Source organism: Oryzias melastigma, linkage group LG23 (assembly GCF_002922805.2).
Source record: "Oryzias melastigma strain HK-1 linkage group LG23, ASM292280v2, whole genome shotgun sequence".
Classification (NCBI taxonomy): Eukaryota; Metazoa; Chordata; class Actinopteri; order Beloniformes; family Adrianichthyidae; genus Oryzias; species Oryzias melastigma.
This window is the reverse complement of record NC_050534.1, coordinates 19,211,246-19,236,570: the sequence shown is the minus strand read 5'-3', so window position 1 is coordinate 19,236,570 and position 25,325 is coordinate 19,211,246. Positions and strand designations below refer to the sequence as shown.

The following is a 25,325-nucleotide window of genomic DNA, read 5'->3' as shown; positions in this document are numbered from 1 at the left end:
ATTTAAATCAAATCAGTTTAGCTTTTTTTTTAATTAAAGTAAACCCGTCTTGTTCTATGCATAAATTGTTTGATCTCCAAGTGTTATCCCACAGAAAAGTGCAATTTCAAATGCATAAAGATACAGTTTCTGAAATAAAAATGTTTATTTTAAAAAAGGATAATAGAAATAAAACAAAGGAATAAGTGCAAAAATAAAGCAAACAGTTTAATGAAAGACGTGGAACTCATGACAGTTTCTTGTTTTGTTCTTCGACAAACAAACATCACACCAGAAGAAGCAGAGAAGGCATCACTCCTTTTTATTAGCAAACCTCTCTGGGGTTAGGAGGCTAAATGTTTGCCCTACGGGAGCCGAATGCAGCATTTGGCTCCCGTAGGGCAAACATTTAGGTGATTTCGTGAGAAAATTCTACTTATGAGCAAGGCAGTGACACTGTTAAAGAGCAATATCTTCCACCTGCAGGTGAGAACGGCTCATAAATCTGTCATTATAGGTGGACAGAACCTCAATCAACTTAAAAATGAGTTCAGGTGCCGAAAAGAAATAAAATCCAGGCTTCAGTGGGGAGAAAATCTATTTTTTCCCACTGGAACTGAATGCAACACACTTAAGGTAAACATAATTTAATGGGCCTATACCATGAAAAATCTACTTTTTGAGTTTATAAATGTAGCTATTATAATGTTCATTCTTCAGTATAAATAATCTCAAAGCAATATTTTGATCTGTTGACATATTTTTGAGCATTCCTTTAAAACCTGCGTTGAGCACCAGCCCCTCCTGTACCCACAGAAACAAGCAGGTGTTAAGTAGAGTCTGCACTGCCAGAACTGACCATTTCTTTGCAAAGCTAGCGGTGCTAGCCCGGTAACTTTCCCACTCAGCTAGCAGTGAAATGCCCGCCGACTTCGTCGCTCAGCAAAGCTATCGGTGCTCTCCTGCTAAGTTTGCCCCACAGCTAGCGGTGCTCAGGCGCTAACTTTGCCACTTAGCTAGCTGTGATCAGCTGCTTACTTTTACACTAGCTAAATGGCAAAGCTACCAGAAATCAGCTGCTAACTTCACCGCTAAGCTAGCGGTGCCAGCTTTGCCGTTAGCTTCGTTACTCAGCTACTAGCTTTGCTACTCACATATCAGTGATCAGCCGCTAACTTCGCTGCTAACTTCACTACTAAGCCACTAACTTTGCCGCTCAGCTAGTGGTGGTTAGCTGCTAACTTTGCTATTAGCTTTGAAGCTCAGCAAGTGGTGCTCAGCCGATAACTATTCCACTTAGCTAGCAGTGGTAAGCTGCTAACTTCACCACTTAGCTAGAGGTAATCAGTTGCTAATTTCACTGTTCAGATAGCGGTGTTCAGTCACTAACTTTGCAACTCCGCTGCTAGCTTTGCTACTCACATAGCAGTGATTAGCAGCAAACTTTGCTGCTAGCTTTGCCACTAAGCCAACTTTGCTGCCCAGCTAGCAGTGGTCAACCGCTAACTTTGTAGCTAGCTTTGCCGCTCAGCAAGTGGTAATCAGTCGCTAGCTTCATAGCTCAGCTAGTAGTGCTTAGCCAATAACTTTTCCGCTTAGCTAGTGGTGGTAAGGTGCTAACTTTGCCACTTAGCTATTGGTAATCAGTTGCTAACTTCACCATTCAGCTAGTAGAAATTAGCTGCTAACTTTGCCGCTAAACTAGCGGTGTTCATTCGCTAACGTCACTGCTAGATTCGCCGATCAGCCAGCTCATCCGCTAGTCTCGGCCATCGCTACAACCAGTGTAGCGATCGCCATCTTTGCAAAAGTTCGGATGTAGTTGGTTTCCGTGGGTGAAATGCAGACACGCTGCCAAGGCCGGCTCTTGGATGATGTCATGGAATGGGCGGCGCCCACAAGTGGCAAAAGACGGACCCTCTGGGATGAGTCATTTTACTTCCTGGTAGGAAAGGAGTTCATGAAAATAACAAATATTTCATAAATAATTTGTTCATTACTGTGCCAAAGGTAATATATGATAATATATATAAAAGTTTACTCTGAAAGGCTTAATAAAAAGCATGGCATAGGCCCTTTAACAAAGAAAAAATTGAATGAGAGGACTTTTTCTCTTTATTTCCAACTTAGAAAAATGTTTTTTTTTTTTTTGCTTTTATTTTGCATAACAAAAAAAAAGAAAAAAACACATTTCCTCGTCATAAGAGTTTTTTCTCTTTCTTTAAAACAGAAATATTACATTGAGTGACACAAAGACCTTCAGAAGCTCGTCTAGGACATTCTGGGAAATGATTCAGCCGTGAGCACGTTTTTCTTCACAAACGCCCTTTACCTGCTCAGTAAAAAAAAAAGTTTTATGGGATTCTAAGAAACTTTGAGGTCTGCCATGTAAACCGCTGAGCTAGACAGCAAAGTTCTGCAGGAGATAAATCTGGTGGGTTTGACAGAAGTGGCAGTTTGGATCTTTGAGAAATTACAGTTTAAAAATCTGCAGGTTTTGGAGAAATCCCCGACTAAAATGCTGACTCTGCAGATCTTCAGACGTCGCTTCCCTTCTGCTCACACTTGGAAAAATGTAATCAAAACGTCCAAGAAAGTTTGACTTTTCACGTAGAGACGACACACAGAAGACAGACAGAACAGATGAAGTGCACGTGCGTCTCACACGCCAACGATGGCGGGAATGTTGACGCAACTGAAATCGGCGTTCGGGTGGAGCGGCGTCTCTGCTGTGAGGAGCGATTCTTGAGCAGCCAGTTCGCGTTTTTGGAGCAAACAGCACCCCCTGGTGGACACGACACGCTCTGCTGTCCAATCGGTTCGAGCCGTTCCAGCCTGGATCACAGAATACATGGGGGAGGGGTAAGGCTACATGTGAACTCCTCCCCCGTCCTCGTCACCATGGCGATGTACAGGTTTACGCCCAGTCCCGCGGGTGGGTCAGTGTGGGAGGAGCAACCGCTCCAGAGCGCACTGCAGGTGCTCCCAGTTCTTCCACAGCAGCGCCAGCACAGACACGCCCACACAGGTGAGCGCCAGGTGGAGGCGGCTGCGCAGCAGCGGCGCGGTGAACTTGGCCGCCGTGGAGACGCAGACCAGGATGACGGTGACGATGGCCAGCATGATGTTGATGCACTTCCCCAGCAGCACTTTGGCGTCGGTGTGTTCCAGCTGCACCGTCTGCTGCTGCTGCTGCTGCTGCAGCTCCAGCTTGGAGACGCGAGTCTGACACGACTCCAGAACCTCCTGAACACACAACAACACACAACAACACACAACAACACAGCAGGGTTATGAGACCTGACACCACTGGACAGGAAGAGCTGAATCACAGCGCAAATCAGCCGCATCAGAAATGAGTTCATCTGATTAGGAGGGAAAACGCTGCAGAAGAACCAGACGGTCCTCTCACACACAAACTGACTGGATCAGAACCAAACATCCAAAGATCAACTATTTCTATAATGAGAAAGCACTTCGTCTGTTCTGTGATTTGAGATTGGTCTGTTTACTTAATAAAATTATGAAAATGTTTTAAGTTCTTGAGAAAAATACATCAGAATTGATTATTTCCTGTAACAGACACATTCATGTCTCAGTTTACAGCTTCATTTCACTTTTATGGTCCTTCTGCTCACATTCAGATTTTTTATTTTTTCATTCTGTTGACAAAAAATACTAAGAAACCCTAAGAATTTAAAATAATTTCAGTCAAGATTTATCTCTATTAATAATTAGAGCTTGGGAAACCAATTATTGGATCAATTATGATTCGTTTTGTAAATTAAAATAAAAGCATGTAGTGCTGCAAAAAACGATTATTTTAAAAGTCGACAAATCACCGATTATTTTATATTTAGAAAATGCCAGTTTTAGTAATTTGTTTGTCTGTATTTGTTGCACCTTAGAAGTTTGATGAGGCTGAAGTTGGCGTCTGATTTTGTAGCTTCCACTTTGACAGCTAAGAGAAAATGAAGAGAAAGTTAAGAGAAAATCTAATAGGGTTACCACAATCGTCAACTAAGCGATTTTTAAAATAGTCGACTAGTCGTTACTTTATATTATATGGACAGAGTGTAGTAAAGCTGAACGTTATTATGTATTCTGCTAGCTTTTTAGACTATTTGGACTTTTTATTAAAGATTTTTAGGCTATTTTGGAGTATAGTTAATATTTCAGCTACATGCTAGCTATTTTGCCTAATTTAGGCTTTTTTGGTTTTTTTTTAAGATATTTTGGAGTTTAGCTAATATTTCCGCGACATGCTAGCTGTTTTGGATAACTTTTCAGTTTTTTATGCTAATTTGGCATTTAACTAACATTTTAGCAGACTATCAGCTTCAGCAATTTCAGCTTTTTTAGCAATCAATTTCAGCATCTTCAGCGGCCAAGTTCAGCTCACGGAATTTACACTAGCATTATCACAGGTAATACTACATATCTCATTTTTAGTTAGTTTAAAGCTAATGATGGTTAAGATGTGTTTTACATCCACTTTATGGATGACCCGATTAGTCAACTAATCAGAAAAAATAATCAGTGATTAGTCGACTATTAAAATAATCGTTTGTGGCAGCACTAAGATCTAAATGACATTTTAATGGTTTCTGCAGGAAATCTAGTGAACAAAAATTATAATATTATTTAACAGAGGATAAACTGTGCCCTTAAAACGTTATGACTTCAGCCTCATGCAGACTGGTCCACGACCCACTAAAGGTGGAGTCCGACCTCACCTGTATGTCCCGGGCTCTCTCGTAGGCCTGGTAGGCCACCTTCTCCTCGATGCTGGCCAGCTCCTGCTTCAGGTTGCTGGTCTCGTGCTGGTGCAGCTCTGTTAGGTCGTTCAGCTGGTCCTCCAGGCGCTCGTACCTGGCAGAAAAACACGCCCACACAGAGTGGGAGGCAGTGAAGGGATGAGAGCACAGATGCATAATTGAGTGTTTGTGGAGCAGAGACGGCAGCAGATTCTGAACTGCAGGACCCTCCTGGCCTCGGTTGACTTAGCAACACTTCATCCAGAGGCTCTATTTTTAGCTTCAACTGCTTCAGTGAAAATGTGTCGCTATGCTCACAAATGATCAGACAGGTCGGTTGTGCAGGTTATGTGGGCGGGGCTTCTCACCTGTAGCGCTCCTCCTGCATCACCTGCGTGAAGTAGCTGCAGTCCCGCTTGAACTGCGTGTTCAGCGTCTCCATCTCGTCCTCCAGCTGCGTCTGAGCCTCCCTGATCTCCCGCAGCATGTCCAGCACCTCCACCAGGGTGGAGTCCGACCTGCCGGGGCCCCCGGAGCCGGCCCCCGAGCCCCCCGCAGGGTTCCCATTCGAGTCCGCAGAGGCAGAAGTCCCGGTGGAGCACTCGTCGTCGCTCTGGTACTTCGTGCCTTTGGCCACCGTGTTGGCGCTGCCGCTCAGGCCCCGGGCCCCGCCCTCCACCTGCAGCCCCGCCCCCGTCTCCATGGAACTCTTCATGTGGGCGATGTTGTCGGCGCTGCCAAACTTGTTCCTGATCAGATTGGCGAACTCTCGAGGCTTGTTGAGGAAGAACGGCGGCGAGAGCGTCACTCCAGGCCCGAGGGTCCTCACCTTGTCCAGCGCCTGGTGCCGCCCGCTGGCGCTGACGTCCCGCAGGCTGCCCTCCTTACTGTGGGAGCCGGACTCTTTGGTGCCGCCGTCTTTGTGGGCGTGCCTGCCGTTGGTCTCGCTGTCCTTCATGCGGCGGTGGTACTGCTCCAGCTTCCTCTGCAGCCGGGCGATGCTGTGCGCGGACTTCTGGTTCTTCTTCTCAAAGACCTGACGGATTCGAGAGACCTGCTGCTTGTCGGCGTTGTTCACCAGCTTCAGGTACTCGGCAACATTCTGGTCGCGGGCCGTTTGCTCCACCTTAATCTGCTCTGTCACCTTTGAACCAAAGAAAAGAAAGAATTTAGTTTTAGTAAAAAGTTAGGAATCTAATCTCTGCACAGAATCATCCAATCAAATGATGCTGTTTTTAAAGAATCAAACAACAATTCATTAATTGATTTTTTAAATAAAACATCTAAATATGAGTCTTCTTGATTTTTCATTACTCAATATATTATTAAAAAACATTAAAAATGACCCTCTAAAAACAGAGACTGAAAAAGAAAACTGGAAAAGCTTTTATTGTGAAAAATACCAAGCAAACAGGAAATAACTGTAAGGAAAAAATATGACTTTAAAGATCTTTTGTAAATGCAGAGTTTTATGTTTGCACAAAATATGAAAATGCATGTTGTTTGAGGGTTGCTGTAGATCAATGGTCAGCCAGTCAGAGGTTCAATTCCCAGGATGAACAGTCACTGTTGGGCAGTGCAGGTAGACCTCCATCCACTGAACTGGAATTCACTTTGAATAGAATCGTCTGCTCAACAACCGTGAATGTTTCTGAGCATCCAGCTGACCAACAGGAGGATATTTATTAAAACTGATGAGTGACTAAAAACCAAACTGCTGCTTCCAACAGTTCTGTTGAAAGATTTCAACCTGCTTCCACGCTGCAGACGATACTTTTAAAGATTTAAAACCTTGTTTTTTTTTTTTTTTAACATTAACAATATCTGACCAGGTTTTAAGTTGTTTTAACTTCCCTTTGCTCAACTCTTTCTCTATCTCTTCGTTCACCGAAAAACCCCTCCGTTGCTAAGGAAATCCAAAAACTTGCCTTTTCAGAATCTTCTAAAAATGACAAATATTTATTCCTCACCCCCAGGCGACCAAAAAATAAAATGGTTGCTATGGAGATAAATCAACAAAAAAGACCCCATTTTGAATTTTTTTTTTTTTACATTAATTTATACCTGGGTGGCAGAGGCAGAAGAGGCGGGGGAGGGACATGTAGCAGCAGACCAGCTACTAAGGGCGGGGGTGGGTGGCGCCACTTGCAGCTTTATTCATTTATTTATTTTTCCTTTTCTGAATGCTTGTGTGAAACTTCTTGTTTCTAGATTTCAAATTTTTATTCTGAGATTTCATGTTAAAGTGATCATATTAGTGATTTTCTTCTTAGATTAGTGTTATTTTCCTGTTTATACGATACCTCTTTTTTCAGTGCAGCAAACAAGAGGGAAAACTTCCTTTCAAATAGGAAAACTAGACGCTCAAACAGCATCAAATCTGATGAACGAAAATTATTTAATTGGATTTGAGTAAAAGTTTTAAAGGTGCAAATCTTTGCGGAATTAGCAGCAGCTGAAAAAAATGATTAAAATCTCCTATTTTTCCTCAAAAAGTAATTTAAGAAGATAAATGAATGTGTGAAAAATATTATTTTGAGAAAAAAAACTGAATGACTCTCTGCTGACCTTAAGGATCTTCTGCTGCAGGCTGTCAATGCCCAGGGCTCCCTTCGTGAAGTCCAGCCCCACGCCGTTATTACCGAAGCTGTTGACCACGTCCAAGTTGGAGTCGGAGCCGCCTCGCCGGATGGGCACCGGGATGCTGAGGATGTTGACATCGTTGCCACGGTCCGCCTGAGGACACAGGAGGCATGGTTTTACATGGCATCATGGATCAACACGTTTAGCTTTCATGAAACCTGCGGAGGGGATGGCCCCAACACTGGAGGATTCTGGGATGTTCACAAAGCTGCAGCAGAAAACATGGAGATGTTCTGCAGTGCTGTGCCCCTCAGGACTTTGATGATGCGTGGGCTCATTTTTCTTGGCTGCCTGCATCTGTGGACAGTCAATTAGCTGCTCTGGCTGATTCTGTGGAGCCGGGTCATCACAGAATAGCAAAACAAATGATGCAAAAAGCGAAACTCTGCAGAAAAAGGCTCATCGGCACGCTGACAAAGCAAATGCACGTCTGCTGATTAAACCACCGTTTCTGTTGCAGCAAATGCTATGACTCAAACTTCAGAGGTTGCCTGAAAGTTCATCATCACAGCAGATATTTACTCTGCTGAACCAAACAACAAATGGAGTCGCAGGAAACAGAAAATTCAGAGACAAGTCAGACTAAATCCTGCTGAGAGATGGAGCTGGTGATGTTTAAGGAACGGTTTACGTCTGCAGAGAAAACCTATTTCTGTCCTGAAACTCAAAGAGTGACTCAAGAGCTACAGGAAATCAAACATAAGAAACGATTCTCCAGAGGATTTAGAGAAAAGCAGCAGCTGAAAACGTAAATCCTGAAGATCTGACAGTTTTAGAGGAGCAGTCGAGGGTCCCGGGGCCGCAAACAGCCCGCAGAGCCCTCCGTTCCCTCTGCCGACACAAAGCACACAATTATGTAAACCATTAGAAGATGTGGTTGCCACGGCAGCAAAGCACACCGATGCCCTGGAGCTGCTGACAAACCCTGAGGCGGCGGCTTTGGTTGGCTTTTGTTTCTCACGTCTGTTTTAGGTTCACAGAATCCTGCAGAGTCAGCGATCATAAACGCAGGAAGTCATCACGCAGTCGCCGCTCGTCTTCTGACTCCAGAGGATTGACAAGAAGGTCAAACACAAATCCACACCTGTGTAGAACTTCAGGAACCAGCAAACCAAATGAAAGTGTTACTATTTTACATCTAAAAGACAAACTAATGTTTTTCTTCACCTTTAGAATCCACAATATCCCTTCATTATAGCCTGAAAGAAGAAATCTAACCTGCATGGCAGTTTGTTTGTTTGTAAAGAAACTGATTTGCTTTACTTTGTAGAAACTCAGCAGGCTGCAACCTAAATAGTTAATAACACTCACAGACATTTGGAAGAAACAAACCTCGAACTCATTCATAAATGATAATCAAGCTGCTGAACTTGAAGTTGGACAGAAAAACAGAATTAAAGCTTCCTGAAGTTAACAAGGTCAAATCAAGATTTATTCAAATTAACCTGAAACATGTCTGAATTACAGAATCAAAATTCTATCCAGGAGCAAAATTATTTTTTTTTATTTAACTCCTTAATACCTTAATAAATTTCCAGTAAAAAAAAAAAATCACTTATGTATTTGCTTTTAAGTAGATCCTACACTGAAGAAATTTTGGAACCATAGTGGTTTATTGCATATTTGCGACTTTAACCATTAGTTAAAGTCCCATTGAGATCCACAGGTCTCTTTCAAGACGGTCATGGCCAAGAGACAGATTACAACAACCGGTACTGTGACAGTTGGTACTGGATCACAGAGAAAAAACACAAATGTTTGTCCAATTTATTTCCAATCTGATTCTGAAGAAAGTTTTATTTTGAAAAACTACTAGATCCTTTCCACCACATTTGACTTGTTCTAAAAAATTGCATGTTGTAAATCCATATGTTATTTTCTTAAAGCGGCCGCACCGATTGCTACTTTGAAAGCCCAAAGATAGCAAAGTTAACAAAAAACAAACATATTTGAAGAGTTTCTTGAAGCTGTGGGAAAGACTACAAGAGTTTAGAGCTTTATGAGCTACAAAATTCGGACTCCAGTTTTCCATCATCACTGACAGAACTGATTAAAAATCTGGTGACATTTTATGAGTTACACCAGGGAAATGAAAGTCGCCAAGCAAAGCTAAAAGTCTGCTTCCTGTGGGAGGAGCAAACGGCCACAGTGGTGCTAATCAAACAAGCAACGGTGGGATCAGACTCCTACATGGGCCTGGTGCTGTTCTCCTACAGTGTGAGTCCAGATGGATTTTCTGAACAAAACATACAAGTAGGAGAACAAAAAGGCTGGAAAATATCTGGCTAATGTGCTGTAGGGAGGAAGCACCGACTCTCATGACAGATGAAGGTCTAGTCTAGTGGGACGGGAAGAGATTTGTTGTCATGCTTTTTCCCCTCAGTGAAGGCTGGTTCCAGGAGATTCTGCCCCCTATGGGCAGCTGCTGCAAGTTTCCAGGTCATCCGGTTTTCTCAAATGTAAAACAAACTAAATCAAGATGTTTTCAGAATTTCTGACCCAGTCAAACTGAGTCTGTAGGAATGTAAGGAGTAGACGAGTATACATACTCAGACACATACATCTGGATCCCTACAATGAAAAGAATCTGAGAATGAGGAGAACTTTGATAAAGTCCAGAAGTCTGGGAGGATTCTAAGCAGAGGAGACATCTGGTCAAACCTCCTTAAGACAAAGGTCTTCACAACGAATCAAGGACAGTTTCCAGACCTCAGCTTGAAGGAATTTATATTCAAGCTCTGAAGTTTCAAGTCAATCTCTTCTGAGAAAACTGATAGTTACTTTATTTATAAAGCAAATGAGATTTTTCCCAGCAGGTAAGTCGGGCGTGAAAAGACAGCAAAGCCCTTCTGGATTAGATGGGTAATCCATCAACATTAACAGCTTTCTGTGTTTAAATGTGAAAGCTTTCATGTGTGCAAACACCATCAATCTAAGTCCAGAATGTCACAGCTCGACTGCTACATCTCAAATGATTTTTCCGTTAAACAGATGCAAAAACAGCCTTAAACCGGAAGACGATCCTAAAAGATGATTCAGTTTAATCAAATGAAATAAACCCATTTCATGTGACACAGATGGAGTTAGAGGAGAGCTCGTTCAGATGTCTGAGAGCACAGCAGGGTCATCTAATCTGGGGGTTTCTTCTCTAGATTGTAGCAGAAACCCAACAGTTCATGACGGGCCCAAGTCTAGGTGATTGAACCTTGGGGGCTTGTCCGGGATTTGTTTTGCTTGTAAACTGTGCTAAGTGGCTAGTTTTCTTCATGTTTTGATTTATGGATCGGAAGTTTGCATATTTTTCTGTTGGGCTTCTTTATATGGTTTGGTTGAGTTTCACTGTGAGACTTTTTGAGTCATCCCCTAGACTGGGGCTTAACTTTATTTGGGGGCTTGTCCGGGATTTGTTTTGCTTATGAACTGTTTGGTAGCTAGTTCTCTTTATTTTATGATAAATGGCTTGGAGGTTTGCTTACTTGTTTGTTGGACTACATTGTATGGTTTAGGTAGTTGTTTGTATTGTAAGAGTTTTTGAGTTATTGAGACTTTTTGTTCTTGTTTTCTATGGTACAATCGACTAGACTGGGGGATAACAAACACGGGGCTTGTCTTGGATTTGTTCTGTTTATGAAGAGTGTTTAGTGGCTAGTTTTCAAAAGTTTGCTTCTTTGTTTGTTTGGCTTCTTTTAATGGTTTGGTTCAGTTTTAACTGTGAAAGTTTTTGAGTCCCTGAGATGATAATTTGTTCTTTTTTGTTATGTTACGTCATTTTAAAATCCCCCAGACTGGGGCATAGCATTATTTAGGGGCTTTTCCTTCTTTTGTAAAAGTAGCTTTTTTTATCCAAATAAAAGTCCACTTTGTTGCTTACCAGCTGGGGGTTAAATTTTCCTTAAGATGCTCAGCAAATTAATGTTGCGTGCAAATCCTTTCCCAATAAAATTGCTCCTGGACAATTGAGGAAAATCAGCAATCAAAAACGACAGGAGAAAAAGACAGAAGGTTTTGCACTCTGACAGAAAATAATAAACACATTTTACAGTACATTTTAAAAAGAGAAAAAACTACAGACTCAGTCGTAACACCCCTTAACCTAACAGAAAACTTCTGCTCCATAGCAACACTTCAGCTATCAAATTCTCAGCTCATCATGTTTAATTTGAAGTTTAACATCCTAAACTAGGCTGGACAACTCACAGGAAATCACAGTTCGATTCCCAGAGTGTGCGATGAGCTTCATCCTGGGTGGGTCCTTAGGCAAGACCCTTTGGATTACTGCCTGACTGTAGCCAGTGGCGGTCCCCAACCAGAATAAAATACAAGGTTGTGTCAGGAAGGGAACATAAAACTCTGATAAACCAAATGTGTGAAGCAGTGAAAGGTACTTCGCTGTGGTGACCCTTGAAAGGATAAACCGAGAGGCGAACAACAAAGTCCTAAACTAACAATGACCAATACAGTTATAATAACACCAGGAGCTTCGCAATAGTGCTAAGCACTGATTTGCATCTGGCCTCTGTATTCAAATATTACAGCTGATCTTGTGCGGCTGAAAAAAGGAAGAGTGCCAGCAGAGTGCTCCTCCACTCCCACTGAGCCAGCTCATCTAGAGGCGGGGGGGACCTTGCCATGGGGAGACAGGAACAAGCACACAGGAAATTGCCCCGGGAAATCTCTCCTTTTGTTGCTATCCATTCAAAAACCAGCAGCTATTTCTGCCTTCCTCCAAACCATCAATTATTTTCCGCCAACTTGATCCAGGGCTGCAGATACATAACAAGGAGAATGTAAACATGTTGTTCTCAACAACATAATCCTTCCCCTTCGGCTAATGAGCGTTAAAGCGTTTTATCAAAAACCAATCAGTAGGCGGTGACGGATATTGAAAAAAAACAGATCAATTCTCTGCATTTTTCCATCCACTCAGGGACGTTTAGGTGATTTGTGTATCCTCCCTCACTAGCAGTTACACACATTTTCAACCACAGTGACAGCTCATTGTTGCAATAAGTGTGTGAGGATGGTAAAGCTGAGTGACACAGCCTTAATATCTAAGCTCCAAAAATGTCCTAAAATTGGAAGTTCAATCAAAATGTAAAAATGAAAGCTAAAGCTTAAATGCTTTAAGCTTCAAAATAAAATTAGAAAAAGTTTCAAAATGCTTTGAAAAATAAAATGAAGAAATTTTACATCAAAGTTAGACATTTATGTCCATAAGGAGAGACGTATAGTCTTCAGTAATAAGTAAAGGTTGGAACAATGTTAATTCTGTCTACATACATTTCTGGCTTCCACATTTAAAACTCCTGCGTTCACGAGTCACTATTTAAGTTTTTAAGTCTATATTCAGGGTCTATGTTATAAAAAAAAAAAAAAAAGTCAAATCAGTTGAACTTTGACCAATCGGGAACTCAGCTGTGGTGTCCCTTTTACTCATGGAAGTACCAATTGTTTAAACACTGATTCTGAAGGAGGCTGGCTGGAATCCTATGGAATTCTTTCATATATCGGAATAGAGCTTTGAAAGAAAAATCCTGGAGCGAGACTCGTGAGATTTGCACCGCTTCGGTGTTTCGCACCAAACCTCTTCCAACTGTGAGTACATGCGCTAGTATCGTGCGAGACAATCAAGAACCTGCATTTAGCACGATCATTAAAGGGGGCCACGTGCTCGGTGTGAACGAAGCATGAGTGGAAGAAAGCATCCATCCATCATTGTCCATAATACCTATACATTTTACATTCTTCCTTGGATAATTAGCAAATACAGTGGGAGAATATATATTTGTAAATTGGACTCTAAAAGAGTCAGACACTGCTCTGATTTCCAGGGATGAAGAGTTAAAAAGCTAAGAGAAAGTATCCACATATCCAGGAAGCAGCTTTCAGAGCTACATTTTCTGACAATTTGTAAACGAATTTCATAAGAAAAATAAAGTGCAAGTTTCTTTCACTTCCTTTGATCAGATTAAAATGGAAGCAACAACAAGATTCACGGACGTTCTGTAAACAACATTAAATTATCATCAACGGGAATAAAAGACGGAGCAGAAAACTGATCATTTGTGTTGGAAAGAGAAGACATTAGCAGAATTAATTCATTTGGCACTCTTCAGTCTGTATTGGTCCTCTCCTACAAATGAGTGCTTAAAGCAGCGAGTGTAACAGATAACACTGCGTTAGTCATCCATTAGTGGCTCTAACCGCCTGAACCGGCGTGCCAGATGCAGGCTGGCACATTGAAACTGGTGTGCGTTTGAGTGCTGGAAGACAATAATGGGATTGGGAGAATCCAGATCAAGAGATTTAAACGAAGACAACAGGTTTAAGCGGGCTGCTAAAGCCAATCACGGGAAGCTGTTTCACTTCAGAGTCGTGTGAATGAACTGTGTATGTGGATGGAGGCGCAGCTCTGAAGAGATAACCAATTCAATCTAACCAGGTTCCTGTGAGGTGATCATTCTGTCTTGTTGCCGTAATTCCTCTTACTGCATCTTTGAGCAAAAATGTCACCTCCGTCACATACTTAAAAACTCACCAAAATTTGCAAGATACTGGTGAACGCCATCAGATTAAGGCTGTGTCCGAATTCCCTCCTGAACTACTAAAAAACTACATAGTGCAGGACGATCTAGTGTCCTGGACCATAAAAGCAATTCTGACATCATGCTCAGTACTTTTTGTTTTTAATTGGAAAGTGTGATGTCGCTGATTACACAAAGTAATCTAATGAATACAAGCGCTTTACGAAATCTATTTATGAATCCACTGTGTCACGATGATGAAAATGTTGACATTTATTGAAAAATTACATTTAAACATGCAAAAAATTGTTCAAACACAATGCATTGTGGTCTATATTCGCCAATCTAGCGAGCATTGATGCACACTGGTTTGTCGCAGAGAGTTCTGGGAAATTTCTAGAGCAATTAATTTAACTGTATAATCTACTCTTTAACTACCCCTAAAAAATAAATAAAATAAAATCACAAAAAAAGGTATTTTTTTTCTGCTACTTATTGGCTTGATACAGAGCCCCTAAAGAGACATAAATAAAAAAATTAAGTAAAAAAATGTTTTTTGCCTGAAAAAAATAGAGAGTTATCCAGATTTTGTTTACTTCAATTTTTAGAAAAAAATATGGTTGGGAACTTGTGTGCACCAGATAGTAACAAATTTTTTTTTTTAAATTGAAGTGAAAAAAAAATTCTAAAAAAAATACTAGCTGGTACGCACCAGTTACTACCTGTTGCACATCAGTCAGTAACTAGATTCCAATTTTTTTACTTTATTTTTTTTCCTTCTATGTCCCTTTAGGGGCTCTGTACCTAGGGGAGTAATACATACAATCAATATTTTTAAAAACATATATTCTAAAGCTCCCCACCATTTGGTTGAGCAGTCAGTTAATGGGTTAAATTTTATCTTTTCCGGGGGATCTTGATCTATCTTCTCGTAAAACTCCTCAATCATCATTGAGAAGCTACATGGGAAAAAGCTTTGGTTTAAAAGTTACAATCTAGAGCATCAGCATTTCAGTCAAAGCAGCTGATATTCAGCTATAATTGTACATTTTCCATATTATTTCCAGGAAAATACAATGCTGTCAATAAAAAATATCTGTTGTGTGACAGTAATAAGTAAATACAAAGGGCGAATCAGAATTCTTCCAATACCCCCTCTCCCTTCCCTCCAATTTAGGGGCATTTGGAGGGGTAGGGGTGTCCAAAATAGATTTTTTAAGGGGTAGCCATAGTGCTGGAGGGCTCAGTATCCCTTTGCGGTAAGTGTTCCAATCTGGTTTGTACCATGGAAAAGAAACGCATTTCTGCAATTTGCATTGATGTGGATGCGCTCTGAATTACAGAAGTTTACATTTAAATGTAAGTAATGACCTTTAGTTTTTGCACGAATTTGTCCAAAGAGTGCATAAAAACAGGACTTTTTAATGAATTACCTAGAACAGTTTTAGATTTTATTTAAAATGTTGTTTTAAAAAATTAATAAAACTGCATAATAAATAGAGCTATCATAAATAGCATAATAAATAGAGCTATCATAAATACATTTGTAGGAAAAACCAGTTTGAATCCATCTTATGATGTATAATTTTTGATGAAATATATATTATAACAATATTTCATCCTTTTTATGAAAATACAAGTTAAAAAATGTTTTTAAAGTTACATCACTATGATTATAAATGAGATCTTAGCAGAATAAGAGCACAGTTCATTCTTAAGGCAAAAATTATTCTTACTTAAGTGAGGTTGAGAATTCCTCTGATTAATATTTGATGCACTTAGTAAATATTGATGATAGAAAATCCATTTCTATACTGAACAAGACTCGTTTAGTTATGAGGAACAGTTTTCTATAATAACTGATTTAAACTGATCAAAGACAAACACTTAATAAATAAAATATTGAGTTTTTACTTCAGGAAAAAACATAATTTCTGTTTTTTCAAAGACTTATAGTCAGAAATGCTTGTATTACTTAATAAAAACAGCTGTGGATGTTTATTGGATGCTATATTAAGTATAAGGATTCATTTTCTTTTAAGTAATTATCTTTTATTTAATTGAATGGTATAAAATCATAAATCCAATCATAAACTTGTAAATGTAAATCCATTCATGCCTTTGGCAGAGGTCATTACATTAAAGTGCGGTGATCAAACAACAGGAGGCTTCACCGCCGCTGAGCCTCACAGCTTCATGGAGATTGTAAATTTAAATACATTTTCGGGACTTTGCAGGTTTCTCCACCGCGGCGGCCTCCACCTACATTCCTGTTGTTTTCACCGTAATGTGGAGCAGCTCCACGAACAAATATGGAGATGCGGTGAGACATCGCTCAGATACCTTTGAGAGGCTTAATCCAGCAAACCGCGGTAGATTTGTGTTCCAGCAGAACGGAGTCCAGCAGATCCCTGGTTATTTATGAGCGCGCTTCCCGGAGGCTCAGAGAAAACGTGTACTGCAAGCCCAATACATCATGCAGTCACAGGAGGAGGAGGAGGAGGTGAAGCGCTGCACCTCCACCTGCACTGACATCCATTCAGTAACTTCAAATACTCAGAAGCAGGAAGATAAAAAACAGACACAAACACTATTTGTACTGCATGAATAATAGATGAACCCCAGAATTTTTGGCAGCACTTTTTCTTATCCAATGCTGTATAATCGAGTCATTTTCATAGAGAGTTTGCTCGGTCATTTCATCTTCTGACTCAGCTTTTTGCTAAAAATAGGGACAAAAAAAATCTGTTTACCAAGTTTTATTTACATGTCCAGTGACTGAGAAAAAACCCACTTTAGAGAGAAGAATCTGGTTAGTTTCAGTGACAGAATACAGATGTGAATTAATGAAATCATTTATGGTCAAAACTTCTCTTCGGAGTCACACTCCGATCATTTTTCGGTCTATTTTCTCAGCTGTCTTTTAATTATAATTATGCTGTTTTTGGCCAAAATTTGAAAACTGTATTGTTTTCTAGGACAGAGTAAGCCTGCCTTCATTTCCCATCACCCCTTTGTTTACACTCTCCCCTGCTAGCTTACAGGCCCTCACAACCACAGCATAACATAAACAGTACAACAAAAACGAAAAGCAATATTGGAGATATCCAGCCGAACAGCTGTTGGTTCAATCTTGGTTCTCAACGATTTGAATAAAAACATTTTCTTCATACAGTACATGTCCTCTATCATGATAAAAATACTACATGAGAGCCATACAGAATAAGAATAACAAACTGAACCGATTGGAGATCAAGGTCGATGCTCTGGAAGTCTCCATCTTGGAGTGAATTATGGCTCAACTTGGAGGAAACCACGAAAATCGACCTGATCAGTAAATATTCCACCATGAAGCATCGTGTGGACATTTAGCAGTGTGTCTGCCTGTGCCTAAGCATTCATCTCCATCCAGGAACTCCCAAGCCAAGGGCACACTCCCTCGACAGAACCAAAACAATCCGCTGAAAGTGCAACTAGCAGAGCCCGTTGGCATGGAAACCTACATTCCATGAACCTTTCTCTAGATGTCAATGTCTTTGACCGTCTCTTTCTATCTGTTCTGACTGTGTCATAAAGCGGAAGAGTGTGGGAGTTCGTTTGTTTGGACCTTTTTCGTCTATGTTAAATCAATGTATTTTTGTTTGTACTTCCATCTATGCCGTTCTACTGCGACAAAGATCGAAGATGCTTGTTTTTGACATCATTCCCGTACCCTCCTCATGTTTCTTTTCTGGGCGATTAGCGCCGCCAGATCTGCGAGGCCGCTGACACCATTGGGAAATATGTCTTGTATGTGTTGCCTACCACGACCAATTTCCCTTGGGATTAATAAAGTATCTATCTATGAACAAGTTAAAAATACAATTTTTATTGGAGTGGGTCTTTAAGGTGGAATGAAAGGGTCCATATGAGTTAGAAGGCAGAGCATCCTCTCTGGGGGGACGGACGGTGACTCTGCAGCCTGAGACAGACGTCTCCTGTGGGGGAAGAGCTGGCAAACAGCCATGAATCCCATGAGGCTCCAGAGGATCAACAGGAAGTAGAGATGGAGGGCCAGAGTAAAGAAATAAGCTTGAACTGTGAGGTGCGAATTAAACAATTCCTCGTTTATTGCAATTATGAAAATAACCCACGATAGATAAATCTATGAAGTAGATTTGAGGGAGGAAAACCCCTCACTACATACTTTATACACTTTTCCCAGACTGGCATGAACATTTTCACACATTTCTCTCTGGTTAAAACTCTCAAGGTGCTCACACATCGGCTGCAAGCAGCCATTTTCAATGAAAAGTCTACGCGTAGATCAGAATTTCTGGCTTCAGTAAGCAATAGAAAAACAAAAAAAGAAGAAGCCCCTCCCTGCAAGTCCAGTGTGAACACCACCTGTTGAAGGCACGTTCATGAAACAACATACAGCCTGAAGGCATCATTTAAGTTCAACTCTTCATTTAAATCTAAGTCCAGTTTTATAGAATAAAAAAGATCGGATCACGATCTACAATTTATGTAGATTTGACAAACTGTATGGGAGGAAATTGATTGATAAGGTCAACAGCCAATCAGGAGACAGAACACAATGTAATGTTAAAAAACTATTTTGTTCCAACTGTCAATGCCTTAAATGTTTAATTGTTATTAATTGCAATTTGCAAAAATACTTAAATAAACATTTGCATAAAACACATGAAAGTCAATAATACTTGTCACTTTCAATACTATAAATATAAGGGAGTGTTTGGTGATAATGGAGTTCAGAGTCCATGTAAAAGAGCCATTAGTGGACTTAACCCTTTCGCTCTCTTTGGGGTCCAGATGACTCCAACCACATATTGATATGTGATTCCTTCCATGACAAATGTGGACAAAGGTGGACAAGATTTTATGTCTGCAATGGACATTAGTGAAACTCAAAAATCAATGATAAAAAAAAGTTCAAGCTAAGTAGAGCGGAGGGGTTTTAAGGAGACCAAAGAGCTCCATATGCTCTCAGATTGAGTAGAACCTTTGCTCTGCGTTCAGATACTGAATGTACACAGACGCACGCCCGCACTCGTAATGAGGTCAGGTTTAGGGTGGGGTTCAGACTAAGTAAACCCTGTTTTATTAACTCTGCACAAACACACTGAAGTGGTTCGGAGCGCGCTCACCTTAAATCTGTGTCAAAAAGACAAATGTTCTTTACTTTGAAAAAAACATTCTCAGGCTTTCCCTCATATTTATTCACTTTTTACTAACTGCTTAAAGCAGTTTTATAAGAATAATCAGATGAGGTGCCAGAGATCAAAGCTGGAGCAGAAAAAGATCAAACGTGTTAGAACAGGTAAGGAGTGATGGCTGAGAAGGTTTTGAATGCCTCCTTTGATCAAATTGAAGCTATTCCAGATGTGGCGTTCATGTTCCGTCTGGGTCGTGAGGCTCTGCTTCAAGCCATAGACTTCTATAGAGAAATAAACTCATTCTATTTAACAGAATAATCCTTTTTACTTTTTCTGACAAGTTCATGATAATCCTCATTTTTCATATTTTTTCTGTAGTTCAAGTTGTTAACTGGCCAATCAGATGCCTCAATAAAAGTAGGTGGAGCATGCTGGTCCTCATATCCAATGTGCGAAACACTTTCGAGTGGTAGGGGTGTGGTCTTCCAACAAACTCACTCCTGATTGGCAAGAGTGGTTGCCATAGAAATATTGACTCAGAACGACTTGGACCAATCTCTGCTTAGTGGTTCCAAATGGGAACTGAACTGATTCAATTTAGCAGCGATCTGAAGTGATGTCACATTCACTCGCTCCATTTCTTATATACAGTCGATGGATGAGACCCAGTTGCAATTTTTTAGAACAATTGAAAACACAATATGTTTTATTCATTTAACGTCCTTTGCAACAGTAAAATAAAAGTATCAATAAATACTATTGTGTCTTTGTAATAACCAATAAACAAAGCTCCAATTAAGAACTAAAAATGCGGAATATATAAATTGGCCTCCTCACTTTGAAGAACAATAAATGTGGACATAAAAATTCACAATGTGGTATATCTATCTCTATATTTTATGAACATATGGAGAGCATTAGGGCTGAGTATTGATAATAATTTCCAGAAAAAATTAGATTCTGATTGTTTTTTTTATTCTTTCAATTCTCTCAATTCAATTCAATTTACACATTTTGACACATTTGTTTAGAAATACATCAATAATTTACTATAAGTTTTGAACATATTTATATTAATCTGATACAGTTCAAATACTCTAATATACTAATACTCTAATACTCTTTAGCATTATGTGTTAAATCGATTTCTATCTTTAAGAATCGATTATTGATCTACTGAACCAATTTTATCAATCCGTCCCTAGAGTGTCACATTTTCTCATCATAATTGCTGTGAATACAATGAAGAATGAATCGGATGTGGTGGGGAGAATCCAGTAGTTTTCTGAAATACTTCCTTCAGAATTAGAAAATAAATAATTGGAAAAGATGGAAGTTGTGTTTTTTTTCTCTAGTCTGGTACTAACTCTAAATCACAAGGGGACACATCACGTTTTTTTTTTAAATTAAAAAACAAGTTTCTCCTAAATCTCCAAACTCTCATTGACCGTAACTCTCCATCAAACACCCAAATATTGATTGGAACCAGAGGGATTCAGATCATTGTCAAAACTCCCAACTACTTCCAGAATCAGTCATGTAGTACAGCTGGGCAGCGAAGCTTCAGATGCCATCATTTTTCTCCTCCCCCAAATACAGCAGGCCTCAGTTGATGAGAATTTGCAACTTTCTAGAGCTAAAGCTAAAGTTTAATCATATTTCCATGATGGCTGCTGTTCCACGCCCACCTCCAGCACACGGCTGACCCAAACAGCAGCGCTGCTGCCATCAATAAAGTCAGCAAACATGCTGAATGAGTTTCATTCCCGGCTGTGCATTAAACGGCGTCAGTGCCACAGTGTCATCGTCCTGAAAAAGCCCCCTGAGCCTGATTAACAAACCACAGATGGAGATGGGGGGGGAGTCAGAGGCTGACTGAGACATCCTGCTCTCCTCACTCATCTCCCTTAACACTCACAGCAAATTTAAGCTGCCATTACTTCAAATCGTCTCAGGGGGAAAATGACTGTTTTGTATTCTGAGGAGGAAAAGACAGTTGTTTGTGTGATGAACAAACCTCATAAATATGCATAATCAGAAAGGGTAAACAGGAAAAATCTTATGCTGTCGTTTCTCAGCCCAGCGTGAACGTCTCTCAAAACTGTATTTTTAATTTAACGCTGTAAAACATCAAAAGTTCAAATGCAAAATACTGGATTTTTCTTCCACAAAAGCAAAGATCTTAAACCTTTGAGCAGCAAAGGAGTTCTATAACATGCATGTATTATTCAGAAAGGACTGCAACTCCTCAGAGTGCCTTTTGACAGTTGAGCAACGCGTTCAGTTCGTCTAATCACTGCAAAGAAAAAACATTGCAGGAAAAGCATTTTTGCAATTTGTTCCACAATTCAATGCAAACGTAAATGAGATTTAACAGGTGTAGTTAAGATTTAGAGACCCAAAGCACTTTACAGTCACAGTTCCATTTAACACATGGCAGCTCCGCTGCTGAACACTGGTGCCAACCCCTGATCAACATGGGGGGTTAAGTGTCTTGCCCAAGGACCCCAAAGCCTCGTTTCCACTGAGCAGACTGGACCGGTACTTTGAGCGTTTCCATTATTAAATTGATCCATTAAGGAGTATGACTATTTTTGGTTCCTCGTTAGTTGTAGGTCCATAGAAAAATGGAACGCACCAGTTAGAGCGAAGGTACTGTCGTCACTAGGGCTGCCACGATTATTAACTAATCAACCACTAGTAAGATAGTCTGTGATTAATTTAATTGGAGATTAGTCATTACTATTTATTATATAGAGTCAGTGTCATAAAGTTGAACAAAGTTGTGAGCGTTCAGCACCAAAAAATTAACTTTATTTATATTTCAGTCAGTGAGACCAAAACGTTATCTTCTATGAAAAATATAATTTTTGATTTCATCTTGTTTTAATACTAGAAACTAATGAAGGACAGAGGCAGCACCATTCATTAAAGGTTTAATAAACTATCATCTTAATTGTCTTTATTTTTAGTTACTTTAAAGCTAATGACGGTTAAGATGTGTGCTTTACATCCAATTAGTCGACTAATCGGAAAAAATAATCGGTGATTAGTCGACTAAAATAATTGTTTGTGGCAGCTCTAGTCGTCACACGATGAAATCCATTGAATGGCAGAAAGTATTACAACAACAGCAAACGTCTGACCAGTGCTTTTCCCGACTCGAGATCCAAGCTGGAAGTGTAGTCCTATTTTTGGTTATATCCTTCACCTCCCGCAAGAACGTTAAACTCTTTGCATTCAGTATTCCCCCCTTATTCGCGGGGGCCAGCGACCAGAGACACGCCCAATCCACAAATACAGAGAATTGCTGTAGTCGCACAGATATGACGCACAGCTACGGTATACACCCCGGATGCACCTTGATGGTCCAACACTTAATGGAAATCGGCCAGGAATGGACCACTCCGGACCGCTCAGAGGAAACTAGACTTTTGTGCATTTACATGGACAAAAGTAACTTGACCAAAACAAAAATGCGTCAGGGAAACGCGCCAATCAGAATACTCTGAACCTGATCAGAGTCCTTCGAAACCCACTATTTCTTCTTCTTCTTCTTCTACAGCTGTTTGTGGTATTTTAGACTGTTCTGCATAAATTGATTTATTCCGATCGAACGTGTGGCGAATGTAAACGTTTGTTATAATCGGATAAAGCTTTTCAGGGCCCGTGTAATGTACACAGTTCGATTCTAATCCGATCTTTGATTCGATTAAAGACATTTTGAAAATGTAAACACAGCCACTGACACATGGGAGGGTAGGGTGAGAACAGATCATGCGACCTTCTGATCAGAGGTCAGCTGCTCTGCCTCAACACTACAGTCGTCTTAACAACAACAAGCCTCAAAAACAATTCAGATTTCCAGTTTAGCCGTCCATCACTATATCGCGGTCCCGAGGACTTTTAGTGTGTAATTTGTTCAACGTCTTGACTGGTTAACAAAGGTCTGCAGCCAATCTCTTCTGTGCCGTGTCTCCTGTACATAATGCATTCAATTTGACAAATCTAATTTGAATCTTTGTTTTCATTCAATAATACTGGAATTAATTTTCTATAAAAGATTGAACTTTTAGAGTTTAAACAAGAGAAAAAGTGTCAAAAATGTTCATGTCTGTCTGAGAAATGTGTATAAAATATGTTGTGAGGACTTTTACAGCCTTAAAACATCTATAATTGTAAAAGATAAAGCATAAGTACTTTACAGGATTCGCCTTCTGTAGGTTTTTACAACATAACTCCTGATAAACATTACGCTTCACTTTTAAGGAGTTGGTTTTGAGAACCGAATGCTTCAGAAAAACAAACAAAACCCTTTAATGAATGTTTTTTGCCCAGTGAGAGGCTGGAAAGTGAGAGGTCATGTGTGTTATGAAGTGTTTAATCATAATGGTCTGTGAACGACAGGAGGAAAACCAGAAGATCGATGGAACCACACAACCACAGAGAAACAGGCTTGTGGACGGATATCGAGTCAAAAATCAATGCCTGTTGGCACACCATTTACAACCACTGGACCTCTGCATGAACTGATGGGTTTGGAGGCAAAAACACAGCAACTACACAATCTGAACATGCCGCAAACTCCCTCTGCTTTCATGGGAGTTGAGATTAAAAAAGAAAAAAAAAAGTTGTGATCCTGCCTCTTTGGTTACAGAGACTCCAGTAATCTCAGATTTTAATCTCTACTTCTGAGAGCGAAGATTATCCACCATCTTTTGTGTCTGTTCAGGCTGATGTGAGAGGCTGTAAACCTCAGAAAAAGGAAACTTGGAGGTCGTGGAAGAGGAGGTGATGAAGACCTGGAATGGTAGTGAGGAAGAGAGTAGACCAAAAAGCGAGCGAAGGTCTGTGTTTGGACTCCACAGCAGCACAGGATTAGAGCTTTAAATGAAACCAAGGTGAGGTCAGAGTTTACGTTGTGGCATTTATATGATCGCATGTCCTATTTAAAACAACAGCAGTAACTGAATCCACGAAGGAAAACACAAAGTCAGATTTACTTTGCAGAACAAACAGCATTTAAAATGAAGAAAAAAGCTAAAACTGGAATTTTATTAAAGCTTTGGGTTTGAAAATTCTAACAGCAAAATCCTTGAATTTCTCAGATTTGGGGCATTCATCATTTTTTCATAGCTGTATGGATTTTATGCTGGGGAAATAAATAATGCAAAATGGAAGAAACTGTGTTTATTTTCAACCCTCAAGTCTGAAACAAACGGTAACTTTTAAATCTGCAGATGGAAGATGCTGAGAAAAAATAAAGATCTACAACTGGTCGTCTAGCAAATGTTTTTCCCTGTTTACGACAACAACCTCATGACTGAAACCATTCAGAAACATCATCAAGTATGTTGCCTTCACTTAGCCTGTAGGCATGAGGCAGCTGACGACAACTTAAGTAAAGGTCATAATAAAAGAAAAATAACAACTTTCCAGTTTTCTTGATATTTGTTTGTTTTTTTAAAGATCAGAATATCAAGCAACAGTATCTCATGTACAAGATGCTTTTAACCAACCAAATTCCTGGTGCTTTTCTTTCAGTTCTTTCAGTAGTGTTTTAATTGTGATTATGAAGTTTTTAACCAAAATCCCACAACCTATATGTCTTAAAAAGCCATTTTTCATGTTGATCTGAAGCCTCTGTTTCAAAAATCTCATTTGAGGGGGCGTGGCTTTTCGAGCTTTACAAGAAGACCTGGCTGCAGACATCAACGTCCAGAACCGAAAATCCCCCCATATCACTCGTGATGAGCTTTTTCTTGGGTCTAGCGACCCAAACAGTTACAATTTTTCCCATTTTCAAGCTTTTTTCGTCTTTTTTTTACAATTCTGAAGAATTTTGGGTTAGGGTATGTTGTATAATTTCCGCTTCCCGCCGATGATGTCAGGCGTCATCTTGTCTGCAGCCAGGTCCCTCTCATTTTTGGAATTACTTTTAGAAGGTGCTACCTTAATATACTCTGAAATTATCATTTCCTGGCAATATCATCAATCTCAAATCATATTACAGACATGAATCAGTTTTTTTATGTACATTAGAGCTGCAAGATATCAGATACATTTGCCATATGAGTGATCAAAACTGCAATGACGATATGACTTGCAATACATGACCATGTCGCAAACAACTAATACATACTTTCCATTTCACTGTTAGTTTTATTTAAATAAAATTCCTCAGTACGTCATAAATATGTCAAGCTGCCATAAGATTGTTTTTGCAAACATTTAAGGTAACCATTTATCGCAGTTTAAGCCAT

General features: G+C 40.0%; 1 protein-coding gene across 3 annotated transcripts in view; it reads right to left on the bottom strand.

The window, feature by feature from the left end:
- Positions 1 to 182: 182 nt before the first annotated feature.
- Positions 183 to 25,325, bottom strand: part of tmcc3 (transmembrane and coiled-coil domain family 3) — a 58,357-nt gene continuing 33,214 nt past the window's right edge. For 2 of the 3 annotated variants that reach the window (XM_024289970.2, XM_024289978.2), the window contains exons 2-5: positions 7,305 to 7,472; positions 5,105 to 5,880; positions 4,716 to 4,851; positions 183 to 3,225 (exon numbers count right to left, since the gene is read on the bottom strand). In XM_024289970.2, coding sequence (XP_024145738.1) covers positions 2,920 to 3,225; positions 4,716 to 4,851; positions 5,105 to 5,880; positions 7,305 to 7,472 — 1,386 coding nt within the window. In that variant the 3' untranslated portion in view covers positions 183 to 2,919. Of the gene's footprint in view, positions 3,226 to 3,868; positions 3,941 to 4,715; positions 4,852 to 5,104; positions 5,881 to 7,304; positions 7,473 to 25,325 lie in introns of those variants that run through there. The other variant, XM_036210204.1, reaches the window with a different exon arrangement.